General features: G+C 45.8%; 1 protein-coding gene across 1 annotated transcript in view; it reads right to left on the reverse strand.

The window, feature by feature from the left end:
- Positions 1-2,269: 2,269 nt before the first annotated feature.
- The window catches only part of CSUI_002153 (duf803 domain-containing protein), a 13,542-nt gene continuing 3,803 nt past the window's right edge, over positions 2,270-12,008 (reverse strand). The window contains exons 4-14 of the mRNA XM_068062355.1: positions 11,703-11,731; positions 11,387-11,505; positions 10,579-10,658; positions 9,858-9,941; positions 8,511-8,604; positions 7,795-7,915; positions 7,125-7,179; positions 6,308-6,565; positions 4,852-5,263; positions 4,249-4,376; positions 2,270-3,479 (exon numbers count right to left, since the gene is read on the reverse strand). Of these exons, the coding sequence (XP_067925673.1) occupies positions 3,342-3,479; positions 4,249-4,376; positions 4,852-5,263; positions 6,308-6,565; positions 7,125-7,179; positions 7,795-7,915; positions 8,511-8,604; positions 9,858-9,941; positions 10,579-10,658; positions 11,387-11,505; positions 11,703-11,731 (1,518 nt within the window). The 3' untranslated portion in view covers positions 2,270-3,341. The remainder of the gene's footprint in view (positions 3,480-4,248; positions 4,377-4,851; positions 5,264-6,307; positions 6,566-7,124; positions 7,180-7,794; positions 7,916-8,510; positions 8,605-9,857; positions 9,942-10,578; positions 10,659-11,386; positions 11,506-11,702; positions 11,732-12,008) is intronic.

The raw sequence follows: 12,008 nt of genomic DNA on the forward strand, positions 1-12,008 counted from the left end.
AGGAGGGGGGGGGGGACGGTAAAAAAAACGGCGAGAGGGAAAAGACACGAGAGGGAAGAACAGATAAGACCATGAAACGACGATACAAGCTTGTGACCTGGGATCAGCCAGCGCGAGCGAAGTGGAGCGACACCAAGGGCAGGTTTGGAGACAATCCTGAAGCCGCTGGAGTGTCTCTCGATGATGTAGGATCTTCGCAAGAGTGGATGCTGTCTGTCATGGAACGGAGAGAGAAAGACTCGAAGAAGCAGGACCGTGAAAGGTTAGAAGGGGCTCAGCAGTCGGCAGCCTTACTCCAGTATAAAGCTAGGGCCTCCACATTCTTGTAGCCTCAAAGGTTCGTAACCAAAGAAGACCGAAGCAGGTTCACTCGGTAGACTAACACTGAGGGCTTCCCTCTCTAGCTATAGCGGACGTGAAATGATATCGATCCACCAAGGGAGCTGTCGCGTCAATGAAGGACATTTGAACCTCTGCAGAAAGCCGAGAAAGCCAACTGTGAGCATTTCCTGCATTTCCTTCGCACTCGGCAGTCTTGGAAAGCAGCTCAGAACAGCACGTTCGATTCTGAAGCTGATGCCAGAAGAAAAGGGAAAGCGAGTTCCCAACTAGCCCCACCCGAGAATTTGTTTGCAGTTGCTCTCGAGGAGTTTTTCCTCCTGCGCAGACCGATGCACACCCCCCAAGGAGATGGAGTTGTGACGCCGAACAGCAAACGACAATCGACTCCTTGCGTCAAGGGAACTGTATCCAGTTCAGCCGCATGCGATCAGAATATTCTGATGCATGCAGTCGTTGAGATGCGGTAAAGACACGTGGGGAGTTTTCGCGCATTTAACTAGGAAGAGAGTAACGCGCCATTACCACCGACTACTGTTGTCAGTCCTGGCGCGGCCACTACGCTCCATTGTCAGTTACTGCGGCCCGTTGTTCCGTGGCGCACACCCCTAGGCACCCCAGTCCGAAGTGTGGCATAACAGAGCTGTAGCCTTACTAGCTTTGGCTCACTATGTGAGTCCCCAAGTTGATTATTAAGCACTGACAGGTACTGTACGCAGGGTCACAAGTCACTGCACTTCGACACGGCTTCGTCTACTTCCACTCACTAGAATCACTCACCCGCGCTCCGGATGGATTTTCCGTCGACTTAGGCAACAGATGACCGATTAAGAGCGCAGCGCGTGGACCAGAAGACAGTGGGTGCACTGAATGCTCCCCTTGGTTCACAGTCACTCCTCACTGAGAAAGACCGCCCACTGTTCTCGAGCTCTTCCGAATGCAACCGACTGCGTAGCACGCCACCGAGCTTAGAATTGCGGTACAACTGAGTGCTGTGTCTCTGGATATGTGTGTCCCCTGGGTGCCGTTGAACAGAACAGGAGAATTGATCTCTGGAGCCGACGAGGTAGGCCTGCGCAGACAACCCGAGCCTCCACAGTGAGGGCCGAAGACAGATTGTCTCTGTAGTCTAGCCGGTCAGAGGCATTGTTCGTGACGGCCCGAGGTAATTCCAAGATACAGTCAGAAACCTTCCTTGGTGACAGCTCATGCAACTTCTAACTGCCGAGCTACGCGCTACATCCTCTCCACGTCTTGACAGGTTAATGCCAGTAGCTGCTCTCAGCGTTGCTTGGGAATCGGAGCCCTGGGCACTGATAGGGGTCGATAGCCTAGTGCCGACGAACCCATGTGATATGCCTTTGTACAGCGAGCACCACACCATGTTCTTTCGGCTCCAAAGCTGGTTCCCTCTTACTGTGATCTGACAATACTCCTAGGGCTTGCGGTGTGCTTTCACTGTCCGCGACCCCAAACGGCTCCACACTTCTGTCGATCACGTTTCCATACCTGCGGTCACACATCTCCATGACTTGAATGTGCTGGGCCATGTCCCAACCACGTCACAAGCTGCAGCGGTTCTAGTGGCCACGAGCCCCTAAAGTGGGGGCTAGGTCAGAGGCAAGTCCGTGTTGACCCGTGAGACCGGCTGACAGACCACTAGCGAAGGGAATTGTAAACCAGAGTTATTTGCAGGAACATAGCGTTCCCTTTGTCTCAGAATGGGCACGGACTTTACCTACTTCAACCTATCAGCATGGTCCTACTGGTGACTGCCTGAGAAAAGCAAAGAGTCCATAAAGAATCGACTCTCCCTCGTTGAACTCGGCCCGCCTAACCACGGACCATCCCCAAATGTCTGGTCCCTCCGACATAAATACAGCAGTGATGCTGATACGTAATGTTTCTAACCAACGGCCGTTTTTCAGTCGACCGCTGTACCTCGGTAACGGAAATACGAAATTCCATCGGGTCTGAGTTTGAGAGACACCTCCATAAGAAGCATTGATGACTCGTCATACCACTGAAAAAACACTCCCAGAAAACTCACATGTACACAGACATTTCAACTGATTGACAAGAACAAACAGCACTCAAAGATTTCACGCCGCGAGATTGGCGGAGCTCAACCCTTCTCGCCTTTCCCTTTGCACATCTGTTTTCTTTCACGATTCCCGTGGAATCTGGTCGTTGACAGCTTTGTGGCCCAGAGAATGCAACAGTCAGCGGTCGTGTCTGAATCCACGCGACGAATCTGACAGGAAACTGTCACTGCTCTCCGTTCACTCCCAACTAAAATCTACGTTCTCGTTACTCCAACCATGAACAGTTCCCGTTAAACCGTGGAAACCTTGTGTCGCTCTGCACTCTGTCGATGCGACTGTCCTCGTTTCCCCTCGGCTTCAGCGAAATCCTAGAGAAGTAGAGGCTTTCTAACCTAACACGCAGTCCCTTTTTGACTGCCATAGAGCATTTCTTACCTCAGCCGACTGCAGATTCCCTAGAATGCTTCCTCGATGCACCCGGCCTAAAGTACGCCGCGATGGTTTTTTACACAAGAACAAAGTTCAGTCCGACAGCTCTCTCCTGTTTTCGATGGCACCCCGTGCGTCTATCGTTTTGGGCCAATTTCTTGGCTAGTTGTGATCATGTTTCTGTGAACTCATCCTACACTGCCATTCGGCTTGGCCTCGCGGTTTCTCCTGTCGAGGCATTTTCTCGTCACGGATGTCAAGAAAAACAATTCAGTTTGGAGCGAAGCTCCCGACCTCTAAGAAAACTACTGCCTTGCTTTTTGCTTCTTTCTCTCTTCTTTCTCGTCGTGTCGATTTCTTTCAAACAACAGTCTATCTGTTGTTCGTAAGAGATGGCTTCTTAATGTGCCTTATGTGTTTTGTGTGCACTCCGTTTCTTGAGCGCCTTTCCACTCTCTCCGAAAAACACGAACGATCGCCGCCAGAGAAGCGGTACTATAGGGGGTTTCTTCTTGATTTTCTTTCTCCTTATGTGTTCAAACTGACGTGTCTGGACCCTGATGACGCGGTTCGAGTAGGAAGAGGGCCGCCTCGCCCCGCGGTCACCTGGCCGCTGCTACCCCCAGATACAGGTTGCTGCGTGGCACTCGACAGGGATCCTTGGATCTGAATCAACAAGAAGACACAAAGAAGCTTTTCTTGTTTCGACATAACAAACAACTCCAATTCTACATCCATCTTCAAGAAACAGTTTCTATGAAGAAAGAACGCAACTTAGCTACTCTCACATACCCTAATAATGTTGACATACCCCGCCGTGCATACTGTCAACCGTTGGGGCGATAGAGGCTACCACATACGCCATATGCTGTCATTTTCTCAATGAGAAGAGAGCCGTATGTACACCCGATGTTTTCATTCAATGCCTTCCAGTTGTCTAGGAAGAGTACGACATTGCTTATGTCTCTCTCTCACTACTATCGACCCGCAGCTGTTGTGCATCGTTGGGAGAATACAAGGCCTGAAATGGCACGAAAAAACCTGGAGAACAAAGCGTTCTTGTGGAAGACGACCACTTCGCGATACATACTCGAGATGTTAAAACATCGATACGCTCAGTCACAAAGGCACACAGGGTTTACCTAACGCGCTTGTGGTAGAGGCCCAAGCCACCCACGCCTCCTAAGCCCTAGCAGCTGATACACCGCGGAGAAGGGCCGCAGTCACACGGTGTACAGAAAAACGTGACCATACATGACAACGTATAGATACATGGATATATTTGGAAAGTATTGCCCTCGGACATTCAGGCCTATGAGAAGGACAAACAGTTGTGTCAGAAGAAGGCCACTAGGAAGACAAAGTAAATAACACGTAGAAGTCGTTCAAAGGACTGAGGAACACATGCTTATGTGTGAGGTAGAAATGCACTTACCCCCCCGGCATTCCGCTGAGGAGAGATGACTCGATAGTCCGTTGGTCTTGCCGTTGATTTCGATGAGGTAGCCGGCTGACCAAGCTCCCACGCTCTGGCTGTCCCTCTTGAAGAATTCGGAACTGGTTCTGTATGCATGTTTACCCATCATAAAGAAACTCCCGAGGTTCTCTCCGGTCACCCTGTATTAACGTTTCATAACAACTACTACGATACAGTCTTTCCTCTCCTCAGATCCACTGGATGAGGATGCATACACGCGATACATGAGACACGAAGTCCGCCGACATGTCTGAACAGTTATGCGCAGATGAAGATAGATAGCTAGCAAGTCAAAGAAAGACAAGGGATAGGCATTAAACACGCTCTTAGTGAAGTAAATGAAATAAAAAGGACACACTCAAGCCCTAAGCATGAAGAGCTCCTTATTATGCAAAAGATAAAAAAACGAATGAAGTTCCCTATGAAACAAACAAAATACACATAGAATTCTACTTCTATCTATCTATCAATCAATCTATCTAACCTTATCTATCTATCTATCTAGTAAAATGCTTCTCCATGAGCTCGTCACGATACATATACCTCCATCCAAAGAGATACCTGGAAACTGAGGCCTAGAGGCAAACCCTGTGGAAGACGTAGTCATAGAGGATGAAGGTGGTTGAAGTAACGACCCATGATGGTGCTGATAAGCATAATGATGAGGATGATGTCCTCCTACTCCACCTCCATCATGTCTCTCTTCCCTCTCACTGTTGCTGTTGCTTGACCTTATTCCTCCTCCTCCTCCCGCTGGGCTGTCTCCTCGTGGTGAAGGTCCAGGGCCCCCCCCTAAGTTACCTGTTGTAGGTTGTGCCTGACTGCGGAGAAATTGAGCAGCGGCTAAATGACGTGAGAAGGGTGACGGGCCTAGGGTGGCATCTGTATAGGGACTAGTGTGTCTATACACTCCACCAACAATAGGAGGCTCATCTCCGCCACCTCGTCGTATCCGGGAATCCCAGCCAGCCGTCTAAGGAGACAGCAGATGAACAAGGAAGAGACACAGCAGCGTTGCAACAAATGAAGGAAATCTATCTAAGATTCAAGTCGAAGTGGAACTTGTGTGAACTTCGACTCTTGATGTGCCACGCAGAAGAGATAGAAAGATCAAGATAGAGGTCAGAGGTCACCCTCTGTCTTGTATACAACAGTTAGATCTCTCAACTAATGCGATGATAGATACATACACACATGTAGACTCCGTACGGTTACTAGATATGCACAGCTTAACCTATGAGTGAGATGAAGACGTGTCTGCCGTGAGAAGGAACACCACAGAAGCCTCTCTTACTTCCTTCACAAGATCTCTTTCAGTGATGCCATATATTTGTATACCATGCAACACCCCATCCCTCATACATATTGTTTCTTCTATGTCTACTCTTCGCCTTGGGCTACTATGAGGATTCTCAGGGCACAGGAGGATTTCAGCGACACCAAGACCAAGACCAACACAGATAGGTCGTCCACTTCGATTGTCATGCTAGGTACATGAAGTGAAGAAGAGTGCAAGGCCAGCACAGGAGCCTTGTCTATAGGTTCATATGAATAGATAGAAATACATATACAGACGTGCCTAAAACGAGAGGTAGGAAGATCGTCTACTTGACCTATACAGACCGGAGCAGGGGCGAGAACAGCTAGGCTACGCTCACCCCGATGCACGATCTAGCCCTTAACACCCCTAGACACTCCGCACTGAAAGATGATGCCTCATATATACATAGAGAGACGTACACAGAGAAAGATAGAACAGTAAGTATATATAACAGCAGGCGTACGTACATACATATACACATTGCCTTAACTGAAGGAGAAAGGCATATCAACTACTTGACTAAATTCAAGATGTATGTATCAGAAAGAAAAAGAAGACTTCGCCCCACTTTCTTCAAGAACCCATGTTTCTCTTTCTTCTTTCTTTCTCTGTCTCTTCTTTTCTCCTCATCTCATTCTTTCTTTCTTTCTTTTGTTATCTCTTCTGTCCCCCCCCCTCCCCCAATGTCTCTCTTACCTCTGACCCACTCCGATTGAAGTGAAGGTTATGCGGTAGTGTATAGGCACCCATAACACCTGCCGAACTCAACGTGAGCTCTCCATAAGAATCATTTAGAGCGGTATCTGATGCTGTTGATCGCGTTCGCCGAAATCTCTGATAGAGAGGTCTAAAACGTCTTCTCCCCACGGTACGTCCAAGCATCGAGAAAGGAAAGAGACCCATAGCTAGCGTCACTTGTTTAGCTAGCTGCTGTTCTTGGAGCTCCTGTGTAGGCTGCGCAATGGGGGGGGGTATCATCCACACATGATCGAACACACAAAAGAGAAAAACTTCAGACGACTCTTAAGATGAGGAACCTAGGACAAGCGATAGGAAAAGACAGAAGAGAGAGAAACTTGAAGCGAGTCCTGTATGTCATCCTAAGTGGTAGTAGTCGTTGCTCTTGTATTGTCTCGGCAACAAGCACAATCACCTAGAAGAGAGAAACTGTGAAGTCTTTCTCTTTCGTTTCTCCTTCTTCTTCTTCTTCTTCTAATTGTTTTCATTCTCGTAGGTGAGAATCTCTTGCCTCTCCACCACAAGATCATGGTTAGCTTGGGAGCTTCATGGGCATAGGCAGATCCTCTTATGTCATACGAATCGCTGTTAGATAGATAGATGAAGATAGATAAATAGGCAGATAGGTCACCCAATCTGAAAGGCAGATAGATATATTGAAAATAACACATAGTTAGATAGATAAATTAAAGTAGAGATAGATAGATAGATCGGTGTGTCTATTGTCGTAGGATGCGGAGGGGTCATGAATGGTTTGTGATCTTCTTGATCTTACCAGGTCGACTTCTTGTTCAGCGAAATCCGGGACTCTTTCATCGACATATCGCCGTCTAAAGCAAAAACGGGAAGGGAGCCAGACCGATCGGCGGTGTATATACAGGGCGAAATCAATCACACAGAAAGAACGGAAGAACGAAAGAAAAACAGATACACCTCTTGAGATGGACCGAACTAAATGAACAGAGAGAGCTGACTTGTGGCTTTTCTCCAGACCTAAGAAGAGTTGAGTATAAGAAGGAGAATCGATTTCTGGAGAAGAATCGATGTCCTCCGATAAAGAATCCAAGATTGTATTTTTGGCATTTGTATTTCTGAACACTCGCTGTTTGCAAGAAATCTGTCAAGCCTTGCGCCCACACATACTATATACTGTAATTCAACTTGAGAAGCCGAAGACACACCATGTATCTCTCTATCTATATCGATCTCTCTCTATATATAGACGTACATATATGTAGTTGTATACAGCTGCTGTTAGAAAAAGAGGATAGACTACTCCTCATCTCATCCAGGTCTACACATAGAGAGGGTGCTAAGAAAACATAGAGAAAAGAAAGAAAGAGAGAGAGTGAGTGAAGCAAGAAAGATGAACTCCTCTTGCCAAACAAGAGACGCATGAAGAAGAAGGAGACTATGCGATGTGTATGTAGAAAAGTCTGACTTACAAGCTTGTCATCTCCTGTACAGCTAAGATCGCTATACAGAGAATTGTCAGTCCGAAGCCAAGAGCAAAGAGCACAATAGCGCCTACACTAAAGCCTTGAATCTCATGGAACTTCGCGAAGCCTAGAATAGCCATGCACATCGCCAGAAAGAAGAAGAAGAAAAGAAACGAGAATAGCAGGCCAAGAAAGATGAAGAACAGAAAGTAAACCAAGTCCACACAGACAGATAGACTCAAAGAGAGAGAGAGAGGGCCTGAATGGGAAAAAAGATCGCTCTATGTGACACATTTCCTGTATGGTGAGTTTAGAAGAAGAGCGATCTAGCCTTGAGTTGGGCCGCTGTCTCTCCCTCGTGGAAAGCGAAGAGCCTTGTGGTGAAAGGAAAGAAGAGAATAGAGAAGATACGAGAAATGGAGTCCCTCCCTATCGAGCTATTCGTCATGATCACCCACATGCTCCATACAGATCCTGACACGCCAGTCGATAAGATTCGAATTCACTCAAAGGTCATGAGAAGAACTTCCACAGAAAGCACAAGAAAGAGAGAAAGAAGACAAGAAGCAAATGTACGATGACCATCTGTAGAAGGAGGAGAGAGAGAAAGAGAAACTGCCTAGAGATATGCCTGATAGCATCACAAGGAGAATGAAGAAAGAACGATAGATTCGTTGACCTCTCTATGATGGCGAGACAGTGTCTCCTTGTCTCTCTCTCACCTCCTAATGTTCCGAAGAATGTCCAGCTGACGTAATACGTCGGAACCACCAGCGTCGCGTCTCCTCTCGCTAGCCCTAAATTCAAGAAGTGAATCTAAAACATCCCCACACACACAACGGGAACAACATACACTACAAGAAGCCGATCCAACCCATGCCTCCTAACTAGAGATAATGTCTATCCAGTATTCTTCACTTCTCACGCCGAGGAAATGAAATAAAGTGAAATAAACTCTTTTCGATCTACCTATCTATCTATATCTCCCTATCGGTAGTCTGTCTATCTGTAAGTTATCTATCTACGTCTACCAATCCGTGATCTAGCTATCTGTAATCTATCTATCCACATAGAAAACAGTACATAATACGTATGGATACACACGAACACATACATATCGCATGTATGTGATATAATATGAGGTAAGAAGTGTATAGACGATTTTCCCCTTAGTCCTCTCGTGGAGATCCACTGCTTCGTTCCTTCAAGAAGACGAAAAGAAGAAAAGTATGACGATGATGATAATGATGGGGAGGATCTGTCTCCGTGAATTCCCCTAACTGTTAGAAAGACTGTCTGTCTACGCATGGACAACAGAGAGCTCCACCCAACATACGAGAGAGAAGATTCCTTGTGTGGAATTGAGAGAGCGCGCAGCAAGAAGAAGAAGAAAGCAAACGACACAAGACGACTCGAAGGAGTTTACGTGTCTTCACCAAGGGGAAGCTTTACACACACAACTAAAGCCACTTCAAAACGGAGAATGAAAAGAAGCAAAGGAAGAGAAAAGAAAGAAAAGAGCATGAGGATGAGAAGAGAAAAAAGGTATTTCAAGGACAGGGATGTGAGGTATTGGTTCAAATGGAAGAAGATCCGATTAAGGAAAGAAGAAGTAAACTCCATGAACTCCTCCTCTTGAGAGTCATCTAGATAGATAGTCAAAGAAGAAAGAAGAAATCTCTCAAATCATCATTCATACCGAGGATAGAGATATATATCTATATATATACATTGATATATGTATATATATATATATATATGTATAGGAAGACGTGGTGGGATAGAGGGAACTTCACAGCATCGGAGAGATCTCCACACTCAAGTGTACATACAAGTGAACCTAGCTAGCCAGAAGAGAAGATCTATATCAATAATCGAGACCGCGTGAAGCGATATCCTGCACCATTTAAATAGATGTAGAGACAAGTACACGATCAGATATGAAGACAGATGAAGAAGACGAAGAGGAAAAAGAAGAGAAGGGGAGAAAGAATAGAAGTCGTTGTCATCGAAGTAGGGTAGAGAAAGAGAAAAAAGAAAGAAAGATTTCTATGAAGATGGATATATACCTGAGTCCATACTGAAGCAATAAGAAACACAACCACTAGATAGGGCTGCGGATGATACCATATAGAAAAGTCGCTCATGCCTCTCTGAAGGGAAAAGAAGAAGAAGTTCCAAGAAGACAGACAGAGAAGAAGGAGTAGAAGAAGAAAACGATTCAGGTGTAGAATGAGATAAACAGGAGATTGAAGAGAAGAGAGGGAGAGAGGCGCATCAAAACTCCGCTCGGCTACTCGACGATGGCTTGTCTGTATTCATATCTATCTCTTACTCAACATATAGGTAGATATCTATATACATACACGTCTACAATGGTATATTTACATAGATCTGCGCACATTCCACCTCGTACTATAAGTCTTTCGCGGCCACACTATAAAGCCAAATAGAAGTCCATAGCAGAACGTATCCATTTTATTCCTTTCGTGAAGATATAATTGCGACTCTCCTTCCTTAACATGTCCGAAGAAAGATTATAAGAAGACAGGCACTTGAAGAAGCCTGTCTAGGTCTTTTGTGTGTGGATATCTGTATCTCTCTGGAGAATTCTTCCTATGCTAGTATGAGAGACGAAAGCTATGAGTACGTAGGAAGATGTATGTATAGATGTGCGTATGTATGAAGATGTACGATGAATCTGGATGTGTGGAGTGGTGCGATCTTCTCTCAAGTGCAGTGAATTCTCCAAAAAGAAGCCGAGGAAGATCTCACGAGGAAAAGACTTACATGAACGCATGCAGCTAACTCCTTCAGTTCCAAGACACACTGAGCCCCCGTCAATCCAGCAAGAAAACCATAGCACAAACCTGAAGAAAAGGAAGAGAAAGAAGAAGAAGAGGTGCATGCACAACGAGCAGAGTGAAGAAGAACAGCAAGAGAAAGAAGAAGAGAATGACGAAGGAAAAGAGAAGGAGAATAAGAGAAGGAAGAGGAAGAACAGAAGAAGAAGAGAAAGAAGAAGAAGAAGTCGACTCAAGAGAAGAATAGAAGGATGGATGTCCGACATCTTCACAAAAAGAAATACTCGAGAGAGGAGAGAAAACTGAATAGCTATGTATATCAACCCAGGCAGTATATGCCTTACAGCGGATGAGAGATGAGCCGTATCATACGTCCCACTAATGCGCTCCTTTTCTATCTTAATCGAGAGAAAAAAACTCAAAAGACGAGAAAGCAGTCTATTTGACACAGCAACCAATGTATTGTCACTTGGAAAGACTTCCTATGATATCTCATAGTAAAGACAAGATCTAGGAAGGAAGATACAAGCCGGGGTGAGGAGCTGAGAATGACTCCTACATGAAATAGAGACGAACTTCCACATAGAGAGGTGCATACCTTCAACCTCTCCAAAGACCTATGAAAAAGAATGCACCCGAGATGGAATATCTTACAGCCGTACACATCTCAAACAGGATCCTGTCCTCGAAGACAGAACGAAGGACAAACAACTAAGCAAGCATGTATCTTGCGTCTCTTTCCTTCTTCTCCTCCTCTGATGGTGTCTCTGGTCTTCTTTTTTCTTATCTCTTACCGATACATCGTGGGTAGGAGGAAGTTTTCCTTTCTTGGACCTCATCTTGGCTGTCCGCCTCACTCCCTACGCCACCCTCAAGGAGAGCTCGTCGAGCTTCGTCATTCCCTTGCACGTCTCTGATAAGAGACAAGACGGAGACGGAGACAGGATCGAAGAGACTTCATGATGGATAGATTCAGGGAAGAGATTCCTTGCAAGAGGAGAAAGTGTGGATGAAACAGAATCTCTGAATGAAAGCTGCTTCAAATAAGATCTCTGTTTACTATCATGTCTACCAAGAGAAGAGGAGAAGAAAGAAGGATAGCCTCCTTACAATGAAGGGTCACTGGTACCTCCTTGTCCCTATGGAGAAGGAATACCCAACACAGCAATCTCACATACATTCCTGTGTCATACATATACATCCATCTACGCATATACCTATGCACACACATCTATAGGTGTATGCTCTATATACATATAGAAATATATGCACGTACATACATACCCACGACTGAGGTTCATGAAAGCACAGAGAACTCCAAAGATTGAGGAAAGAAGAAAACGACTCCTCCTTCCGACCGACCGACACCTCTTTTCCTTCTTCTTCATCTCTTTCTTTCTTTCTTTTTTGTTCTTT

The sequence above is a fragment of the Cystoisospora suis genome, assembly GCF_002600585.1.
Source record: "Cystoisospora suis strain Wien I chromosome Unknown contig_896, whole genome shotgun sequence".
NCBI classification, from domain to species: Eukaryota; Apicomplexa; class Conoidasida; order Eucoccidiorida; family Sarcocystidae; genus Cystoisospora; species Cystoisospora suis.